General features: G+C 35.8%; 1 protein-coding gene across 13 annotated transcripts in view; it reads left to right on the top strand.

The window, feature by feature from the left end:
* The window catches only part of MYCBP2 (MYC binding protein 2), a 257559-nt gene that overhangs the window by 217759 nt on the left and 17467 nt on the right, over window positions 1–22333 (top strand). For 11 of the 13 annotated variants that reach the window (XM_034665322.1, XM_034665323.1, XM_034665327.1 and 8 more), the window contains 14 exons: window positions 854–1011; window positions 2063–2262; window positions 3121–3270; window positions 6762–6922; window positions 7982–8138; window positions 8306–8530; window positions 10662–10727; window positions 12117–12356; window positions 12674–12772; window positions 15658–15738; window positions 16788–17054; window positions 17772–18055; window positions 19483–19579; window positions 21284–21403. In XM_034665322.1, coding sequence (XP_034521213.1) covers window positions 854–1011; window positions 2063–2262; window positions 3121–3270; window positions 6762–6922; window positions 7982–8138; window positions 8306–8530; window positions 10662–10727; window positions 12117–12356; window positions 12674–12772; window positions 15658–15738; window positions 16788–17054; window positions 17772–18055; window positions 19483–19579; window positions 21284–21403 — 2305 coding nt within the window. The remainder of the gene's footprint in view (window positions 1–853; window positions 1012–2062; window positions 2263–3120; window positions 3271–6761; window positions 6923–7981; window positions 8139–8305; window positions 8531–10661; window positions 10728–12116; window positions 12357–12673; window positions 12773–15657; window positions 15739–16787; window positions 17055–17771; window positions 18056–19482; window positions 19580–21283; window positions 21404–22333) is intronic. The other 2 variants (XM_034665329.1, XM_034665317.1) reach the window with 1 other exon arrangement.

The following is a 22333-nucleotide window of genomic DNA, read 5'->3' as shown; positions in this document are numbered from 1 at the left end:
AAACTTGGCTTAAATGATGGAAAAGAAATCCAGAACTCATGGTGAACAAAACTATCCCTATTTGGAATGAGATAAGAGAAAAAAAGAACACACGAGAAGAATAGTTTGTAAATCTGTCTTAGAGATAAAGTAGGGACAGGTATTTCTCTTTTTTATAAAAAGCCTCAGTAAAAGAAAATATATAACCATATTAATAAGTCTTCAAGTATTTTTTAATGTTGCTATAATAAATAGAAAAATTTTTAGTTTACTTAAACTGGAATGAAAATCATTGAGTTCTTCTAGAATATCAGTATAATATAACTCTATGCCCAAAACCAGTTTGTTATCTCTCATTGAACTTAGTGTGGCCATGCTCTAGAAAGGGCTGTGGGCAGCACTTCCCAAGAATGAGAAACCTACTAGAAAACTCAAATACAGAAAGAACATTGAATTGTTTCACTTTCCAATTTATTATGTGTGTACATATCTATTTTCTTTCTCTTCTGTGCTCTTATGAATATATCTGTCTAGGTTTCTTGAATATCATGACATAACTTCCACCACAATGCTTTTGATTCTGAAAGGATTTTAGAACATTTAATGTCTTTTCTTCTTTTTCATTTAAAAATGCAAAGTAGATTTAAGAAAACCAAAAGTTTTAGGACACAGGTTCTGAAATCAATCAAAATGTTATTGCATTTGAAAAGATCAAATTGTGATTTAAGGAGAGATTGTCAACTTGGCTTTGAATTTGCTTTTCCACATGAGATATAGGTTCATGCATTTGACTACACTATTATAAATTAAATATAGTTTCACTTTATTCACTTTTTCTCCTAAGTTTTTATCTGTCATCGTGTTCTATCTGCAGTTTGGAAACTAGTCCCATAACCGATACTGATCTTGCAAAGAGAACTGTCTTCCAAAGATCCTACTCAGTTGTTGCTTCTGAATATGATAAACAACACTCCATCTTGCCTGCACGAGTTAAAGCCATTCCTAGAAGAAGAGTTAACAGTGGAGACACTGGTAAGTATAAAGATAAAAAGGAAGATTGCATGGTCCAAATGGTTTTATTTGCAGATATTTTTTAAAATCTAGTTTTTGAAAGGAAATGGATTAATTTTAAATTGTGTTTGACATTCCTTTTATGTGACACGCCCAGAATTATGCCTGTCTAAATTTTGCACCTCAGTTGGACAAGACACCTATCACCTAGTGATAATTCAAGAATAAATTGACCTTTAAAATCTTACCTGGTAGGTTCTAAGCCAAAGTTTGCCACCGTTATCCCTTCTACTAAGTTTCAGTGAACTGATAGTTCCAGTGACTTACACTTTCACAATTATATTCTCATTCCTAATAGAAGCTTCTAACTCTTGGAGCTACTTCCACTCTGATTAGATAATGTGGAGATAGGAGTAGCTCTTAATCAGTAAAAAAGTTAAATAATCTGGACTAGTTGGTATCCATAGGCCCAAATTAGAGCTGCTTGATTCTGTGTCAAGAATAAAGAAAGAAATCCAAGAGAAAAGGATAATATGGTGATTTATCAGGTAGTTCACTTAATTAAAATGAAGATTTGGTCTAATATTTATAGATAGGTAATTATGTATCTTATATAGATGCCATTTAAGGAAAATAATACAACACTTAGCCTTTAGAGTATTTTAGAAAGCATGAACTTTAGATTCAGCCCTGGATTAAAAACTCAGTTCGACAACTTAATAGCTACATGATTTTAGGAAGGTAAGATATTTAATCTTTCAAGATGCCTGGGTGGCTCAGTTGGTTAAGCGTCTGCGTTTGGTTCAGGTCATGAGTCTTGTATCCTTCGCTCATGCTTGCTCCCTCTCGCTCTGTCTGACAGATAAGTAAGATCTTTAAAAATATATTTATTTAATCTTTCTCAGCCTCAATAAAAATTGAAGTTGTTATGATTTATGTCACATGAAAAAACAAACCAAAAAAAAAAAAAAACCCTAACACTGTATAGTGAATAAGCTATTTTTAATATCATCTTAAATATATTGTGTTATTGTCTATGAAAGTTAATTTATTTTTTTTTTTAAATAAATAGAAGTTGGTTCTTCCCTCTTGAGACATCCATCTCCTGAACTTTCCCGGCTAATCTCGGCCCACAGCTCTCTTTCCAAAGGAGAACGAAATTTCCAGTGGCCAGTTTTAGCTTTTGTCATACAACATCATGATCTAGAAGGTCTTGAAATAGCAATGAAACAGGCCCTAAGGAAATCTGCTTGCCGAGTTTTTGCTATGGAGGTATGAATGCATTAATGGGGTTATTGATTCATTAATCATATAAATCATTTAATGATTTTCTTTAATATTAGTTCCTTTTCTACCCAACAGAAATTTCAAAAAATTAAGAAACACTAGCCAATCAAAAATATCAAATATTCACATCAAAATTAAATTCTTCGTTTATGAACATAAATGAATATAGAGGTCCATATTTAAGCACTCTAAAAAAATTTATTTCTGCACTGCTTTATTGTTTGAATCCTGTTAGTATCATTTTTAAAAAAGCTGTTTATAGTAAAGATGTCATTTCAGTTATAAGAATCATGTAAAAGAGATAACAAGTAGGGCTTTTGAGTTATAAATTTAACTATAATAACTTTCCTGAATCTATTTTCTGGAAATGATAGGATTGCTATCTGTCATATTTTTATATATATTTTATATATATTTTTAATCTTTTGTCATGAATATAATAAATAACCTGCCACTTCATTGATGGTGGGAACAATATAAATACATTTAAGTGTATGATAGCTTGTGTAGAACTTGAGAAACATTCTGTGTTATCCTAAATGCAAGTTGGGAAAAAAACGTGCTTCAGCAAATTAATATGAAGATGAATTTTTGAAATAAAAAGTGGTTTGAAAAAAAATTTCTGCATTGCATTTCGTATTATTTTCCCTATTATGTTTTTTAATTGGGACCAAAATTATTGACTGTTTCAAGGTCAGTGTGTTATTGGTGAAATGAAGGTCAGATATTTTTAGTATCTTTCCTTGAAACACTTTGTCCATGGAGGTACTTTGTTTCTTACTCAGAATGTTTACTCACATATTTTCTTTTTATCTTTGACTCATGTAACCGTCATTTATTCAGGCTTTCAACTGGCTTCTGTGTAATGTCATCCAAACGACTTCCCTACATGATATTCTGTGGCATTTTGTGGCATCATTGACTCCTGCTCCAGTGGAACCAGAGGAAGAAGAGGATGAGGAAAATAAAACAAACAAAGAAAATGCAGAACAAGTAAGTGAGATTTTAGGGGGTTTTTTGATTGTCCATATTTTTATAAAAGAGTAGAACCACCTAAGATAATGGAATAATATGCATGAGCTCATTCACAGATTATATAACCTAAAGGCAAGAATAAAATTTCACTGCTGTGAGCAACATAGTCACTCTACTTAGTGAAAGTTTTCTCTCCAGCAAAGATGAGGTTATTCAGTTCTGATTTTCTCACTAAACACTGTCATGAAGCAATGAATTGAAAGACATATACTATTAGAGTACTATATAAGACAGATAAACAGGGCAACATTATTCCATGGAAGATCTATCTCTTCACAACATTGCTGTAAGTTGGCAGAGCATAAAAATGTATGCTGTGTAGGGACATGAAATTTAAAAATGTTTGCTTGGCTAGAAAGGACTTGGACTTTATAGGAAGCAACCTGCATAATGGAAAGGCATTGACTAGGACCCTGGAAACCTGGGGGCCAGCCCCGTTTCCACCTCTGTAACAGTGTGACTGTGGGCCTCATTTCCATATTATAAGAAAACTAGACAGCATTAAATTCACTTTCAGGCATTCTAAAATTATATGCTTAATATTTTATGATTAATTTCCAAGGATATCAAGCAACATTATCATAGCCAAATTCTTAAAACTCACCAGAAAATAAAGTACCATGCGTAAGAACTAGTAGAAACAACAGGCAGCAGAAATAGACCTTCAACAATTTCAGTGTTGTAATTATCTATCTGTGTGTAGTATAGCTATGTTTAATGTGTTTGAAGAAATAAAAGACAAACTTTAAACTATAATAATGTAAGAAGAAATGTAAGAATGACAGATTTGGAAAAAAAGCTAAATAATTAACATGTAAGAATTATATATTAGTTTAATAATTATTGTTAGAAAAATAGCAGTGAACCAAAAAAAAACATCAGTCCTGAGATTTTCGGCATATTAGTCTAGAAATTAGTGAACTGTAAAAGAGACCTGAAGAAATCATCCAGAATAAAACAGAAAAAAAATGAGTTGCTTTAAAAAGTGAAAAATATGAGAAGGTGTAACATTTATCTAATTGGAGTTCCAGAAAGCAAGGATAGACAGAATGAAAAAGAGGTGCTATTTAAAGAGTTGATACTTGAGAATTATCCAGAATTGATTACAAATGATAGTGCATTGAATCAGGAAGCCCAGGGAACCCCAGGCAGAATAAAGAAAAAGAAATCGTCGTGGGCAAATCATAGTGAATTATCTGAACAAGCAAAACAAAGAGCAGGTCTTTAAAGCAGCCACAAAGGAGAAAAATTACACTTAACGTAGGGACAGTGAGAATTGTGAATTTTATTTTATTTTTTTTTTTTAAAGATTTTATTTATTTATTTGACAGGGATAGAGATAGCCAGCGAGAGGGGGAACATAAGAAGGGGGAGTGGGGGAGGAAGAAGCAGGCTCATAGCAGAGGAGCCTGATGTGGGGCTCGATCCCATAACGCCGGGATCACGCCCTGAGCCGAAGGCAGACGCTTAACTGCTGTGCCACCCAGGTGCCCCGAGAATTGTGAATTTTAAGTAACAATATTGCAAGTTATAAGACAGTGAACTTTTTAAAAAACACAATCCATTGATATTTTCAGTGTGCTGAGAGAAAATAACTGTCAATCCAGTGAATCTATCTTTATAAAGGAAGGGCAAAATAAAGATATTTTCAGAAAATAAACAGGGATTGCCACAGACTGTTACAAAGGAAAATTGTAATGTGCTTCAGGTACAGTAGGAGATCTCACATGGAAGATCTGAGAATGAAAAGAAAAGAGCTACATCTTAACAAAGACTATATAAAAAGTGATGTATAAGGGGAGTGATTTTTAAAACTTAGTATCAAATACACGCAGCAATACAATATACATCGGGGAGGCAGGTGATTGGTGTTAAGTGTCCACTGGGTTGATAATGATTTTGATTAGCTTTAGATTAAGCTGAGTGTGTATCACTACACAAAGTGTAGTGTGTGTCATTACACAAAAAATAGAAACAGAATTGTATGGGCACCTGGCTGGCTTGGTCAGTGGAGCATGTGACTCTTGATCTCGGAGTTGTGAGTTTGAGCCCCACATTAGGTGTAGAGATGACTTAAAAATAAAATCTTAAAAAAAAAAAAAAGTAAAGAAATAGAGTGTATAATTTCCAAACTCATAGAGAAATGAGAAAAATCAACTCAGCGCCACCACCCCCAGGGAAAACAAAATTTAAGAAGTGATGCAAATATAAACATATTAGAAACAAGTACAAAGAGGACTAAATATTCCATTTAAAAGACAAAAATTGGGATGCTGGGTGGTTCAGTCGGTTAAGTGTCCAACTTCCAATTTCTGCTCAGTTTCATGATCTCCAGGTCATGAGATAGAGCCCTGTGTGGAGCTCTGTGCTCAGTGGGGAGTCTGCTTCTCTATCTCTGCCCCTCCCCCCACACGCACATGCGCGCACTCTCTCTCTCTCTCTCTGTCAAATAAATAAGTATTTTTTAAAAATAACTAAGTAAGGGGCACCTGGGTGGCTCAGTCAGTTGAGTGTCTGCCTTTGGCTCAGGTCATGATCTCGGTCCTGGGATTGAGTCCCGCATCAGGCTCCCTGCTCATCAGGAGTCTTCTGCCTCTCCCTTTGCCCCTCCCCACTGCTTGTGCTCTTTCTCTCTCAAATAAATAAAATATTTAAAAAATAAATAAATAAAAGACAAATATTGTCAGAATGGATGAAAAAACAAAAGGTAGATGCTGTTCATAAGCATCACATTTAAAACATAGGGATACAGGAAGATTAAAAGTGGAAGCTTAGAAAAAAATATACTGGACAAACATCAAACAGAATTAAGGTGGTGTGACTTTTTTAACATCAGGGGAAAAAAAAGCTTTGAGACAAAATTAATAATAGGGATAAAAAAGCTTTCTACAAAATGATGAACAATTAATTCTAAACATGTATGTATCAATAATATCGTCTTAAAAATACTAAGTAAAAATTGACAGAACTGCAAGGAGAAATAGGAAAAAAATCCACAATTACAGTGTAAGATTGTTTCACACCTTTAACAACTAAATACTCCTGCATAACAAACCACCCTAAGACTCATTGGATGAAAACAGTTACCTGTTGGCTGACAACTCTGTGGGTGAGCAGTTTGGGTGAGGCTCAGTTTCCGCATACACATATAGAGTCACCCTGTTAGTAGATTTGTGAGCAGACCAGAATCGATACAGGTACAGTATTCTTTAGTTTGGTGATCTTATTTATGAGTGATCTCATCACTTTTTCCCCAAAAGATAATACAAACATACTTAGTTAATGTGTGTTTTGGGTATGATTTGGTTTTGGTTTTGTTGTTTACATTTCTGTTACATGCCTGTCTTTACAGTATACGTAACACTTTTAAGTATACATAATTTTTTGTGTGTGGGGAAAGTTCTTTTCAGCATACAGACTGATCAGTTTGCTTTCAATTTCTGTCTTAGGAGAAAGACACAAGGGTATGCGAACATCCCCTCTCAGATATAGTGATTGCCGGTGAAGCTGCCCATCCTTTACCACACACATTTCACCGCTTACTTCAGACAATCTCCGATCTTATGATGTCTCTCCCCAGTGGCAGTTCATTACAGCAAATGGCCCTAAGGTAATTTTACATCTAAGTGTCCTAGGTACAGTGGAGAAGAGATTTTATGTAGTATTCAAACTCAAAATGCTCAAAAGACCTTTTTAAATAGTAAGATACAAAGAATCTCTACATTATGTGAATGGTGTTTCACTCATTACTGTCATAATCTAGAATCATCCTCCTTAGCTCACACCTGTTTGCCCCTCTATAAAATCAGGTTAATACACTTCTTAGTGCTCGGAATTATCAGTCTGTAACAGTTTTCCTCACTTCCCGCCCCTCTTCTACCCAAGTCACTTGTCTCAGTGCTACCCAAGTGTAGACTCTTAAACGTCACAAAAGGGAAAGGGAAAATGAAGTCTCAGAAACAGAAATCAAAATAGGGTTTTGAATTGAAAAGAATTTTGAGAAAAATGGAACCTTAGTTATACGTAAGGTAGCCTAAGTCTACCTTGGGGAACATCACCTACTTTTAAGTATAAGCCTGCTAAGATTTTAACATTACTTCTATATTGTGAACCTTGTTATCAGATCTACATATGGGGCCACACATATAAATGAATGCTCCACTGATTTTTATAAGCTGTAAGGTGATGGAGTGATTTTTGGCTACCCACAGCCCTCATGATAAGACCAACAGAGGGGAGATTATGTTTCCTCCTCACAAGGTTTTTGAAGTGCAGGATGTGTTATATACACTCTGATGAATTAGTATAAAATTGTAAGACTAATAAATTTGAGAGGGTGTTTCAGTTGGGGTAACACTTGTCTATCTGTGAAATTGATTTATTACCTTTTTTGTTTCTGTACCCTTTCTTCAGGGCTACAGAAGCAAATTTCTTTATATGTAAACATATTTTTCTATATGTAAAATAAGTGAACTTTCTTTAGATCTTACCTTGTTCCAAAGAAATTACCTTTATTTCTCACAAAAAGGCAGTGGTATTATTCCCTGATTTTTTTTTTAATTTCTGTTTTTCACCTGGAACATTAATATCTTTTGAAATATTAACTACACAGAGTGCTTTTCCAGGAATTCCTTAGGAATTATTTAATATATTGCTTATACCTTTTTAGGTGTTGGAGTCTGAAATTCAAGCAGTCTGATCACCAGTTCCTCCATCAGAGTAATGTCTTTCACCACATTAACAATATTTTGTCAAAATCAGACGATGGAGATAGTGAAGAAAGTTTTAGCATCAGTATTCAGTCTGGCTTTGAAGCAATGAGTCAGGTCAGTCATTTACCAGCTGTCCTCTGTTACCCCACTAATGTTCAACTGTGTATAGAAGGAGAAACTGCAAGTTGGTTCATTTGTTTCTTACCTCATGTCTTGTTTGTTTTATTATCATGAAAGATTTCCATTTCAGTGTTGTAATATTGTACCTTTGTTTCTGGTAGGAATTGTGCATAGTAATGTGCTTAAAGGACTTAACCAACATTGTTGACATAAAAACTTCAAGCCGACCTGCCATGATTGGCAGTTTGACAGATGGTTCTACAGAAACCTTTTGGGAATCAGGAGATGAGGATAAAAACAAAACTAAGAACATCACCATCAACTGTGTCAAAGGGATCAATGCCCGCTACGTATCTGTCCATGTGGATAATTCCCGAGATCTCGGGGTAAGAAAGGAAACTTAATTTGTGGCTCGTTAATTCTTTTCAGACCCTCAGTGACCATGCCCTATCATTTCTGAGTTTAGCAAAAAGATTTTCATGTGGAACTTCACCAACCAAACAACATTGTTATATTTCCCAAATAAATCTTTAATCTAAAAACATTAAGAGGACTGGGGCACTATGGAATACCAATTCTAAAAAGAGGTGTGATTACAAATAACACCCTGGCTCCAGCTAAGCAGGGTAAATGTCTGCCCTGTAACTGCCTACCCGCATGCCCTTATCTAAGCTCTTCTCTTGGCCTGGAAGTCCTCCCCTTAAACTCTGCCTATCAGATTCTCCCCAAATCTCCAAAGACCAGGAGAAAAATCCTCTCCTAGTACATCTTCTATAAAAATTACTCTTTCCAGGGTGACTGGGTGACTCAGTCAGTTACGTGTCTGCCTTTGGCTTGGGTCATGATCCCAGGGTCCTGAGATCCAGAGTCAAGTCGGGCTCCCTGCTCAGCGGGGAACCTGCTTCTCCCTCTCCTCCCCACTCATGCTCTCTCTCACTATCTCTGTTGCTATCTCTGTCTCTGTCAAATAAATAAATAAAATCTTTTTAAAAAATTACTCTTTCCCTTCTCTAGATTCTTTTCTATATTACTCTGATGGCACTTAAGACCTGTTGTATAATTAGCTCTCAGTTTCTAGCCCTCAGTCTTAGCTGTCAGGGCAGTGGTGGTGGGGTATCTAGACTAACCTGAATAATCATAATTTATCTTTTTCCTAGCAATAGCCTGTTCACATGTTTCAACTGAATTAAGTACGCCCTTTACAAAAGGCAGTAAACAAAGGAAAAAGAGTCCTGTTTACTGAGTGTTAAGAATCAAGAAGGCACCAGCTGTCAAACCCACATGCTTCTACTAGCCCTGTTCCTGGGGAAGGGACTCCTTAGAATTTTCCTTCAGAATGGGTGTGGCTTGCTAGCAGATACAGTATTAATAAATCCCCTTTGATCATTGCCAAGCTTCTCCCATCCCATTCATGTATTTCCTTTCCCAGAAAGAGCCAGAGTGGTGGGTTTTGGTCTTGGGTAACCCAGATGGAATGACAGCCTCAGAAGTCCAGTCTGCTGTCGGAATACTCCTTGCCATCCACAGCCACCCCCAACTCCTGTTCCCTAGCAGTGAATAAGAAAAGGGGGCTTAGATAATATATCATAAGCTTATCTGCTTTGCGGAGCCAAGAGTTTCAATCGGCACGACTACTTTATCTTACTACAAAGTCAAATATAAGAAATGAAAACATTTTTCTAGCTAGAATTTACTGTTCAGTACAAAGTTATCTTTGATTCATGGTATATTTTAAGCCAGGACATACTCTCCCTCAGAACAATGATTACAATCAATTTGACATTTTTCCCTTTTAGGGAGTTAATCTTAGCAGTATTCATTTTTAAAAGCCCCAGTAGGTAAGCCAACATCTGCTTTCAAGAAACCTCCTCTATGTTACGTGCCTCCTTGAGCTGATGTACCTCTGTCCCCAGCCTGCCCACCACCAGTGCCTTGTGCACAGCAGTTTGAATTGCACCAGCCTAGAGCTGATACGTAGCTAAGTGTATAGTTCTCTAAGGAATTAATATCTCATGATAGCAATAGAGTTTAAATCTTTAGACTTCGGGGGCTCCTGGGTGGCTCAGTTGGTTAAGCAGCTGCCCTCGGCTCAGGTCATGATCCCAGGGTCCTAGGATCAAGCCCCCGTGTTGGGCTCCCTGCTCAGTAGGGAGTCCGCTTGTCCCTCTACCTCTTCCCCACCTCATTCTCTCTCTCTCTCTCTTTCTCTCCTTCACTCACTCTGTTTCAAATAAATAAAATCTTCCTAAAAATTAAATAAATAAATGTTTAGGCTTCATATAAAAAGAGGAAATGCTAAAGCTCCTCTTTCAGAGCCTAGAGACTGAAGGTAGAACTTTTGAGAATAAGAGAAGGCAAGACTGGAGTTGTAAGAATGTGGTTGGTTGGGCAGAGGGAGTGAGGTCAGTTAGGAAGAACGATGACAGAGTTAATGTGGTATTAGTAGGCCGTAAGAAATCATTGTAAATTCAGGAGCAGGAATATGGAATAATAATTGTTGTGAATTGTCTATTTTAGAATAAAGTTACCTCAATGACCTTCTTAACTGGCAAAGCAGTAGAAGATTTGTGCAGAATAAAGCAGGTAATTAAAATTTTGTCATTAAATGTTTTGCTGCCTAGGGAGAAATTCTTCTCAGCCTCCACTCTTAAATTCTCATTTTGGCATGCTACCAAAGTATTATAGAAAATCGTCTGTTTACAAAACAATAAACTGACAAATAGTCCAGATACAGGAATATTTACAACCATCCCTGTGCTAAGCATCTTATCTGTTAGTGCCCTAAATGTTCTCCTGTCGTGAGCGATTATACTGTACCTACAGTCCTCCACTCTGCCTCCAGCTCCCTTACAAAGAGTCAGGGTGCCTTAACTGCATCATGGATCCAATTCACAATTAACACTTACACTTCAGGTTAAAATGTAGGTTATTGTCCTCTAGCCTGAAAATCCATCACTTATAACACTAAAACTGTATCCAGGCTGCAAGTTGATTTTACAAACCACCTCTAGAAACACAGTAGGTTTTATTTGGGCATGTATCTGAGATTCTGTATAAACTGACTTGTGTTAGTGAAACTTTATCAAAGCTGTTCTTCTATGGCTACTTCATCCCATAAATGTTGACCACTTGTTTTGCTTTGTTTTTCAAATCATATTGAAAGAATGAATTGAGATTTTGGATTAAACAAATAATAAATTTTGTTTAAAAGCCTAAAAAATTTAGGGAAATAACCCTATTCAGTGAGATACTATTTATTTATGCTTAATGCTCTTTGTGGAAAATTGGCATCATCAATTAAAATAATATTAATTTTGATGTCTTTATAAATAGTGTAGAAGGCCCAGGTTATTTCTCTTAGACATCAAATACCATGAGAACAATTTTCATTTTATCAAGTGAATAATGTCAAAAACCATTTCACAGTGCATTGAAATTTAATCCTTGAAAAAAAGTTATTTTCTCAATGAAATACAGTGAAATAAGGACTCACAGATGTGAAGTTACATATAATTTTTCTTCAGAAGTAAAGCATATTAACTGCACATCAAAAATGCTCTTCTTTTTAAAAAAAATGCTTATCTGTAAATAATGCTTTAATGTGAAGATTCACAAACAGGGCCCCATGCTGATCTTGTGAGTGTTTCTACTCACAGTCAGTATAGGGAAAGGACAGTCACATAGATTGATTAATGATGTTACTTATGTAACTTGTCCCTGGAAAGTACTCAGACCTGCATTTTATTTCTCAGCTCCATGTCATACTGAGTATCCTTCCGCCTGTGTTAACCTCACTTCATCTGTATAATAGCTACTATGGTATTACTTATCCTCACAAGGTTTAAGTAGTAAACCTTGGTCTCTGCACGAGTCTTTGTGATTTGAGCCTGCTGTTATTAGCACTAAGTCTAGGACAGTGATAAGAGAGTGAGACAGCTGTATCAGGTTTCTGTCCCTTGTCTGTTGTGCTAGGTTGATCTGGATTCCAGGCACATTGGTTGGGTAACAAGTGAACTTCCAGGAGGGGATAATCACATCATCAAGATTGAATTAAAGGGCCCAGAAAATACGCTGAGAGTTCGACAAGTAAAAGTCCTGGGCTGGAAGGATGGTGAAAGCACCAAAATTGCTGGCCAGATTTCAGCCAGTGTGGCCCAGCAAAGGAACTGTGAAGCCGAGACTCTGCGAGTGTTCAGACTTATTACATCTCAAGTGAGTGTCCTTACTACATAATCTAGCACTGGATATCCTGAAATAAAATCTTATTCAATAATAATACCAAAATAGTAACAGAATGCTTTGTAAAACTTGTTAGAGATGGCTGGCGACAGATGTGACCCATTTTCTCTTCGTCTCATAGCCCAAAACTCCTGTGTTTCATTTTGCACTCATAATTCTTAAAAGTAGTGGCGTGTAGCAAGAATGGCATAGTAATATCATAAAACCTGCAGAATTAGCTCATGCATTCTTTAGCTTTCACACTGATAATTATTGCTACTGATTGCTTCTCGTGTTCCTGTCTTCATCAGGTATTTGGAAAGCTCATCTCTGGAGATGCTGAACCTACACCAGAACAAGAGGAAAAGGCACTCCTGTCATCACCTGAAGGAGAGGAAAAAGTATACAATGTATTTATTTGTATTCTAAAAATATTTATTTCCTTTTTCATTTTCTTACTTTTGTTCAGTGAAATAATCCATTTATTGCCATGTATTTTATGGATAGGTGATATTAGTTTATATGCAGTTAATGTTTCTTACTTTAATTAGAGGATGGAGAAACTAAAGAAATTGTTTATGTATGTTCTAGCTAGTATTGTAAGTAACAACAAAATTTGCTCTGTATCTTGGGCTGTTGTGTTCAAATGTTAGGATTTGTAAAATCAGCTTAGTCATTGACTGTACTGAGCACCATCGATGACCTTCTCCTTCCTCCACTTAATCTGCCCTTCACAGTCCAGTTAAAAAATACTGTCTTCTCCAGGAATCTTCTTTATGATTTCACCCAGACAGTATGTAGTTTTCCTTCTGCTAAACTTCATCATGGTTTTTATGAGCCTCTTCTCGATTTCTTTCATATGTTTATTTGTACACATATTTGTCTCTTCTGAATCATAGCTGCTGAAAGACCAAGTACATATCTGATTTGTCTTTATATCCATGGCATAAATACACATGCATTCAGTATAGTTTTATTGAAATAACCTGTTCTTCATCTTGTTCTTGAAATTTCTTTTAAAATGTAGTTGCCTTTACTTATTTGGTCTACTCTGAAGCGCTATACCCAAGAGGAAAACCTCATCTATTCCCAAAAAGAGGTCAACCCTGACTGGTCTCAATATTCTTATGTTGTTAGATGTTACAGATAATCACCTTGGCAGCCCTTTCAAAGATAATTTCAAGGACTTACCTAGTCTAGCCCTGTGCCTTCTGATATAGTGATGTCTAAGTCATCCACATCTTTCAATTTGGGGTCTGTAGAAAAGAAGATTTTATAAACTCTGGTTGCTTCTTTTAGCATCCTGTGGAGATATCATTTGAATGACTATAAGACTGTGTGACTATGCATTAAATCAACTAAATTTTAGCAAATGGCAATTTTGTGCTAAATAACTGTGATAATTGGTACCAAGCCCTCAGAAAGCTTGTGTTCTGTTCTTAGATATGAACCTTTCACACACACCCCAAAAAAGAAATCAATAGGGATACTATATAGCATGTAATATATTTTTTATGTACGTGAAAACATTGTACATGTCACAGGGTTTCAGAGTGTGCCCTACAGTGGTCAGAGGAGGCTTTTGGTAGATATTGGGTATGACCCGGACCTGAAAGGGAATGGGTCAGAGTTAGATCGACAGAGGGAATGGGAGCAGGGCTCATTAAAGAGGCCGGCCTAATAGTAGGAGAGTGTAGGTTGAGATGTTAAGGTTGATTGGGAAAGTTTATGCTAGTGCCCATGAAATAGTATAATTATTAAGAGAATCATTTTTTCTGTCAGGTTTTTGAAGTAGAATTTAGATAAGGAAAAAATTCATCCTTTTAAACTGTATTGTTTGATGAATTTTGCTAAATTTTTTGGTGTAAGTTGTTAATAATACACCCTTATTATCCTTTTAATATCAGTAGTATCTGTAGTGATGTATCTTCTTTGATTACTTCTTTCCATTTGTTTGCTTTGTGTTTGATTTGTTCTCTTTCTAGGTTCAAATACTTGAGATCTTTCTTTTTTTCATATAAGTTATGGTACAGTTTTCTTCTTAGCACTGCTTTAGTTGAATGTCACAAAATTTGGTGTGTTGGTTATATATTTTTTTCACTTTATTTAGTTCAGAATATTTTTTTATTTCTGTTTTGATTTCTTCTTTGACCCCTGGATAACTTAGAAGTTTCTTGTTAATTTGTAAATATTTGGGGATTTGTCAGAATAGTTTTCTATTACTAATTTCTAGTGTAATTCATTGTGGTCAAAGAATATACTTTGTATAATTTCAGGCCTTTTAAAGTTGTTAAGATTTGAATTCTGACTCACATATTTTAGTGAATGTCCACATGCATTTGAAAGAACTTGAACTTTGCTTTTGTTCTGTGAGGGGGTTCTATAAGTATCAGTTCAAGTTGGTTGATAATTTTGTTCAAGCCTTCAAGAGCTTTACTGATTTTTGTTTGCTCGTTTACTTGTTCTGTCAAGTGCAGAGAAAGTTTTGAAGTGTCCAACTATATGGGTCTATTTGGATTTTAGTTTACCTGGTTGCAAACCTCAGCTGTCCGATGGGCACCAAAAATTATATGGCTTTGTAGATTATCAGCTGCTTCTCATTGTTAAAGTGGGCATTACATTCTCTTGTAGCTTTCTCTATCTTAAGCAAAGTGAAGCTAAGAGCCATTTTTTATTCTTAGAAGAGTATCTTTGCCTCACTTTTCTTACCTGTAAAATAAAACATTATATTTACGTAATGGACTTGTGAAGATTAAAGAAGAGTATGTGTATGTGTTAACTATATAGCTGTGTATCCATACCTTAGGAGAGTACCATTCACATAATAAGCACTATAAAATGTCAGCCTTTATGTCTATTCTTTTGGTATTGTTTCTTTGACGCCTGTTAGTGGTCAATTAGCCTAATTTTGTTAGGATATTTCTCTTTTAACCGGATATCATTTTCTGAGTTGTTCTAACAACTAAATGTAGGATACTCACAATTTAGAATTAGATGTAATCAAAGTGGCCCAAATTGACAGATTAAAGAAGTTCATGAAGAGGTAGTGTGCTGCTTTGGATTTCTTAAATTCAGAAATTTTGCTCTTTTTTTGTGGTTGACCTTAACCAATAGTGGTGTCTTCAAACTTTATCCTTTGTCTTAGTGTTACAGACCTCAATTTAAAGTAAATTCACCTTATAAAAATACCTGCATAGTTATTTCTCAAGATACTTTAAGACCAAATATGCAAATTTTATTCAAAGAGCCTGGGTTTTTTGTTTTTTTTTTTTCTCCCCCCTTTTTCTATGTAAAGGCAACATCAGATGCTGACCTAAAAGAACATATGGTTGGAATCATATTCAGCAGGAGTAAGCTGACTAATTTACAAAAACAGGTTGGTAAATAGCCATTTCATTGTCTTCATCAGTTTTTATTTGTTTTTAGGGTATAAAGTGTTTTCCAAAATTTATGGAGGCTTTTTTTGTGCTGACTCTTTCATCGGTCCTGCAGAACGTGCCTTTTTCTAGAGAGGAAGGAGTATATTGGCATACCTGCATCACTTGAAAGATTTTGTTATAAATGTTAACTTTCTTACCTTGCTGCTCTTTGCTATTTCTCATTTTCAGGTAGATTGTTTCATTTTGGTGTCAAATATCTAGCTATATCAAATTTCATTTGCATTTTGTGTTCCTTTTCCCACTGTTTTTTTGTGTGCCCGTTGATTTTTTTTTCTGAACAATTATAGCGTTAACTAAGTCAGTGTTAATATTTTTAATTACAAGGAGATGGAGCAGTGCTAGATTATTCATATAATGGGGTACCTAGATAACAAAATAATTAGCCCTTCAGAAGTCAAATAAAACACTGGTTTTAATTAGCCCATCATTTTAACTTTCAACATCATTAAATCTTGTTTAAGTAAATAAATTTATCTGTGCTTTATCTTTTTAACAGTGTTTCATTGAATCTTAGATGCTACCAGTTATAAAATGTGCTGCTACCAGTTATAAAATGTGCTGTTATTTCATGTATCACTAAAAAAGAAAATTTGCTGCCAATTACATTGTGAATGCCATCAATTATAAAACACATTATGAATAGAAATATTAATAATATATGGAAGGAAAATATGCCTTAGAAGTGATAAAATATGGTAATTTGCTTTTGTTTGATGTCTTAAACCACAGGCAGGGGTATTGGTAACCTGTATATAAATAGTTTCTACATAGTAGTTGGTTTAAATATTAAGATTTTTATTCATTATTCTGTTAGTTTTCCTTAATTGTTTTTAAGATGAGTTAAGAAAGTAGTATGATGGAGAATTAAAGGGGAGAAAGAGTATTAAATTGAGTATCAACTAATATTATCTTTTTTTTTTACTAGAAGTAGTAAATCAGATTTACAAATATGTTTTTACATTTTCTTTATGTTGTCTTTAAATAGGTGTGTGCTCACATCGTCCAGGCTATTCGCATGGAAGCCACCAGAGTTCGTGAAGAATGGGAACATGCTATATCAAGCAAAGAAAATGCCAATTCTCAGCCCAATGACGAAGATGCCTCCTCTGATGCTTACTGCTTTGAGCTGCTCTCTATGGTCTTAGCCCTGAGTGGCTCTAACGTGGGCCGCCAGTATCTGGCTCAGCAGCTAACCCTGCTCCAGGATCTCTTTTCACTGCTCCATACAGCCTCTCCTCGAGTCCAGAGACAGGTAATTGGTCATACCACTTACTTTTGGCTTGCTTTGTTCCTTGAGACACTGTTAAAAATTACACCATCAAAGATAATCACCTTAGGGTCTTAACTGTTGATCTTTATTTTTTGGTTTTTTGTTTTTGTTTTTTTGGATTGCATTTTAACATGCTTTTTATTTTTGACTCATTGTAATGAGAATATGGAAATATGTTCCATTTTATTACTATGCTATTGCGATAAAGAGTGTCCTGTCTACTGATTGTCTTATTACCACGAGATGTGTGATGTTTCTTTATTGCTGACCAAATAAAGACATGTTTTTTTCTTGCTGCCCTGGAGGGGTAATTACCACTTCAGAAATTAAAATGGTGCTTAAATCATATTTCTGTCCTTCTGAAAGCTTTTGAAGTTATAGAACGGCAGCTAGGCTATTTAAAAAAATGAAAACTTTAGGGGCGCCTGGGTGGCACAGCGGTTAAGCGTCTGCCTTCAGCTCAGGGCGTGATCCCGCCGTTATGGGATCGAGCCCCACGTCAGGCTCTTCCGCTATGAGCCTGCTTCTTCCTCTCCCACTCCCCCTGCTTCTGTTCCCTCTCTCACTGGTTGTCTCTATCTCTGTCGAATAAATAAATAAAATCTTTAAAAAAAATAAAATAAAATAAAAAATAAAAAAATGAAAACTTTAAAACACCAATTTTTGAGAGGAATTCTTTCCTTTTATTTTTCTTATCAGGTAACCTCCTTACTAAGACGAGTGTTGCCTGAAGTGACCCCTAATCGTCTGGCCAGCATCATAGGAGTGAAAGCCCTCCCCCCAGCAGATATCAGTGATATCATTCACTCAACAGAAAAAGGAGATTGGAATAAACTAGGTATCTTGGACATGTTTCTGGGATGCATTGCCAAAGCACTCACAGTACAGCTGAAAGCCAAAGGAACTACCATCACAGGAACAGCTGGTACCACTGTGGGCAAAGGTGTTACAACAGTTACTCTTCCGATGATTTTCAATTCCAGGTTGGTCATTGCATCTGTTTTAGCACTAAAATAGAACAGACGGAGCTACTATTTGGGGAATTAAGACAGGATTTCAAATTCCACCTTGTTTGCTTGTTTACCAACTAGAAGCCATAAACAATCCACGTGTAAAAGAGAATTCTGTATATAATAAAAGTGTAGTTTCAAGTTAGTGGGGAAAGGAAGGTGTGCTGAATATATGATGTTGGAATACTTCTCATGTAGAAAAAATATTGTAGGCTCCTATCTCAAACCATTTGCAAAAGTAAACTTGAAATCAGTTAAAGCTTTATGTGTATTTCTTTTAAAACTCTACTAGGACAAATTACAGAAGAGTATTTTTGTAATCTTCAATTCAGGAAGACCTCCTTAAAACATATAACCGAAATGTGACAGACGAAAAACTCAGATTTGGCTACATAAAAATGGAAGTTAATTATATTAAAAAGTTTTTAAAATATAAACTGACCTGAAAAAAAATATTTAACACCTATATAATGCTATATAGAGAATAAATTATTAGTCATAATATTTAGAAAATGACTACAAATTAATGAGAAAAGACAAACAACTGATAGAAAAATACATGACAAGAGTAGTTAGTTCCAAGAAGGAAAATTACAAATGGCCAGTAGGCAAATGAAAAGACACTCCACTGGGAATCAGAGAAATGTAGATTAAAACAATAGGAAAATATCTTTTGGCAACATTATGAAGAAATAGGCATTTTTTATGGCACCTAATGTAGATTACTACAGCCTTTTTGGATGTCAGTTTACTAACATATCACTATTTAAAATATGCTTTCCTTTGACCTACTAATTCTACTTCTAGAGTTGTTTCCCTCAGAAATGTTTCTACATGGGCACAAAGATATATGCAAGGAAGTTTGTAACAGAATTGTGTGTTAACAGCAGAAAATTAGACATCTGGAACAGTACTAGTCAAAGAGCCAGTCCATGATATTAAATTACACCAGAATGTAAATCAGTGTGTTGCTTTCTTCATCTAGATAGTCTTACAAAAGAAAAAAAAAAAAAGAAAGAAAGAAATGCCAGCTGAAGTAAAGAGTAGTGTATTCAGTGACATAGTTGACATATTCTGGTGTGAGCCCTTACTAGCTCTCTGTGTGGATTGGTAACAAATAGTTTGTGGTCTGTGGATATGCTTTGAACAGCTCTGTTGTAGAAGATGCAGGGTACAAAAATAATACATAAATAAATACCTGGAAGGAAACATGTATCAGAATAGCTACTCTCAGGATTGAAGAGAGAAATTATGGGTAATGCTTTGATTAATTTCTTTTTAAAATTCTTTAATTGTTTGAATCATTTAAAAAATTTAAATGCATGCCGAAATAGCAGTTTTCATTGTATTTGTCTGTAACTGTCACTGATTGGTTTGCAAATGCTGACTTTCCTTTGTAGTTATGTTCGTCGAGGTGAAAGTCATTGGTGGATGAAGGGCTCAACTCCTACCCAAATCTCAGAGATCATCATTAAACTTATTAAGGATATGGCGGCAGTGAGTTCCCATCCTCCTGATCATTATGTCATTGAAGTGCGGTTGAAATCTGATTAAAACAGACAGCTTTATTCTGCTACATTAGTGTTATTTTGCTTTACTTAAAGCCTCTGTTTAGTAGGTTAACTATTGCGCCATTGGTCTTTTTGGTCAGTGATTAATTTGTCCTTTGTGTAAACTGTTCATTTCAAGCTTCCCAATTAATTTACTTGAGAATTGTTACGTTCGTCTTCTAAGACTTTAAAACTTAAAAAATTAAATGCTGTTTTGAGCCTTACACATCAGCCTGAGTCCAAAACTCTAAAGGAAAAACAGGGCTCCCCAAAGTGAACGTGTCTCATTCTCTTTAATTCTCCTGGTTTAAAAGCTTCTACTCTTCTTTATTCATGTTCTCTATCATTGTCTTTAGATGTTCTTTTCAGGGAGATCTGGGAGTGTGGAGAAAAAGAAATTACTTCTCAGAGTACCTGGCTCTTATTGGTTGCTCCATAATGCTAGTTTCCTCACATTCCATTATATTTTCAGGCTCAGGAGGGCAAGATGCTGTGGAATGTGGGATCCTGAGAGGTAGAGCAGACAGAACATTTTGGAGGAGGAGGAGGAACTGGAACTGCCCTTTAAGAGATTGATAGCATATGGATGGGAGGCAAGAGAGGGTATTCTGGGGAAATAGGAAGTTCTATCACTTTTCCCAACAGCAAGGACATTTCCTTAGTTGGAGAAATGGAGAACTTTCTCACTTTTCAACAAGTCTTTCTCAGGATGTTCAATGGATGAAATACTAAGAAAAAATATTTAGGAACACCTAAATTTTGTGGTAGTCAGGTGTTTATGTTCAGCAAAAATCAAGTTAGCAAATAAAAGTAGTTTGTAGGGGCGCCTGGGTGGCTCAGCCAGTTAAGCGTCTGCCTTCAGCTCCAGCTTAGGTCATGATCTCAGGGTCCTGGGATGGAGCCCCGTGTCGGTCCCCTGCTTAGTGGGGAGCCTGCTTCTCCCTTTCCCTCTGTCGCTCCCCCTGCTTATGCTCTCTCGCTCTATTTCTCAAATAAATTAATTAAATATTTTAAATAAAGTAGTTGTAATGTGAACCCATTTATGCTCTTGGGTTCTAGTAATATTCATCTAAAATCAACTTAGCTATATAAATTTTGTGTTAAATAATAAGGTTTCATAATCAGAATTTCTGAAGCATAGATACTTTAATATTTCCACTATGTTTTTATCTAAATGTAAAGAGCAAATACTCTTGAGCTCTATAGAAAAAGTATTGAGAAGCTAATTTTTTATTTACATTCCAATCATTAAAATAGTGATTAAAAGTTGAATCTTTCATAGAGTTGTGAAGGATTTTTATTTCAAAAGTATGCCCTTGAATCTAAAGCTGCACTAACAGGGGCATGTGGGTGGCTCAGTCAGTTGGTCATCCAACTCTTGATTTCCGGCTCAGGTCATGATCTCAGGGTCATGAGATCAAGCCCCACAGCAGGTTCCGCACTCAGCATGGAGTCTGCTTCTCCCTCTACTCTTCCCCCCACTCATGCCCTCTCCCTCTGACTCTCTCTCTCTCAAATAAATAAATTTTTTTTTAAAAGTTACACTAACAAATCTTTCCTTTCTGATGAGATGTTATTTAAGAGAAGAGAATTTACTGTTACAATTAGACATTTCTGGTTTCTTATTAAATTATTGTCTCCTGCTCAATAGGGTCATCTGTCTGAAGCATGGTCCCGAGTGACAAAAAATGCCATTGCAGAAACCATCATTGCCTTGACCAAGATGGAGGAAGAATTTAGATCTCCAGTGAGATGTATTGCAACAACTAGGGTAGGAGTTTCTTTTCATTTGGTTTGTATTGTTGCAGTAATAGGTTTGAATAAACTTAGTAAGTCAGCTCCATCCAATTTTTTTTACCAAATACCATATTTACTGAAAATGTATGAAAGGCTTTTTTGAATTATGAACTAAGTATAGTGGTTATAAACTTTCCCTGTTATGTGTTCTTTATCCCTTTTTTGTTATTATTTGGGAAGCTAAGGATCAACTGGTTAGAAAAGGCTAAGTTCCGTTATGTTGTCTTTCTAGTAACGTATTTACTGTAGCTTACACGGTAAGCTTAGTGTCAACATTATGCTCAGATAGACTGAAGGTCCTTCAAAGACAAGGCCCTCCTTTACTCATTTGGTATGGCTTAATTATTCTGAAGTAGAGCCTACCTGTTGGATTTACAGACCTTACTTTTAAAAAAGCAAAAAGTACAAGCCCTGGGCAGGGTGGGGGAGAATCTCTTAGCTAAAGAGTAGGCTTGCGTTCTTCAGATGAGACATCTACAGTCATTTTTGACCTACCAAATTTCATGTACTTCCAAAAGAGATGAGGGGTTTCCTTGAAGCAGGGCAGTGTGACAGCATTAGAAAGAAGTAAACGCTGGTGGAAATTGCCTGATTTAATCTTCAGAAGTCTGGAAAGGAAGACAAATTGTATTTCTGTGGGGCAGAAAATAGCCGCTTGATGCCGTGCTGCTAGTGTGACATGTGAAGCAGTCCCTCTGACAGCTGAGCTTTAGCTCCACGCACGGGCGTTCTTTCCTTCCGCACTCGCCCTTTCTCCTTGCACGCTTTCTCTTTCTGTTTCTCTTTTTCCCTGTCTTCCTCTTCATGTCCAGGGACACGCATATGCGCTTCTTAAATAATTAACTGTTTTTCGGTAATGAAGAAATATATCCTTCTATCTAAAACTGAAGTTTACCCTTTAAGC

This window comes from Ailuropoda melanoleuca, chromosome 7, assembly GCF_002007445.2.
Source record: "Ailuropoda melanoleuca isolate Jingjing chromosome 7, ASM200744v2, whole genome shotgun sequence".
Classification (NCBI taxonomy): Eukaryota; Metazoa; Chordata; class Mammalia; order Carnivora; family Ursidae; genus Ailuropoda; species Ailuropoda melanoleuca.
The sequence above is the reverse complement of the archived record's forward strand: the minus strand, read 5'-3'. Positions and strand labels throughout refer to the sequence as shown.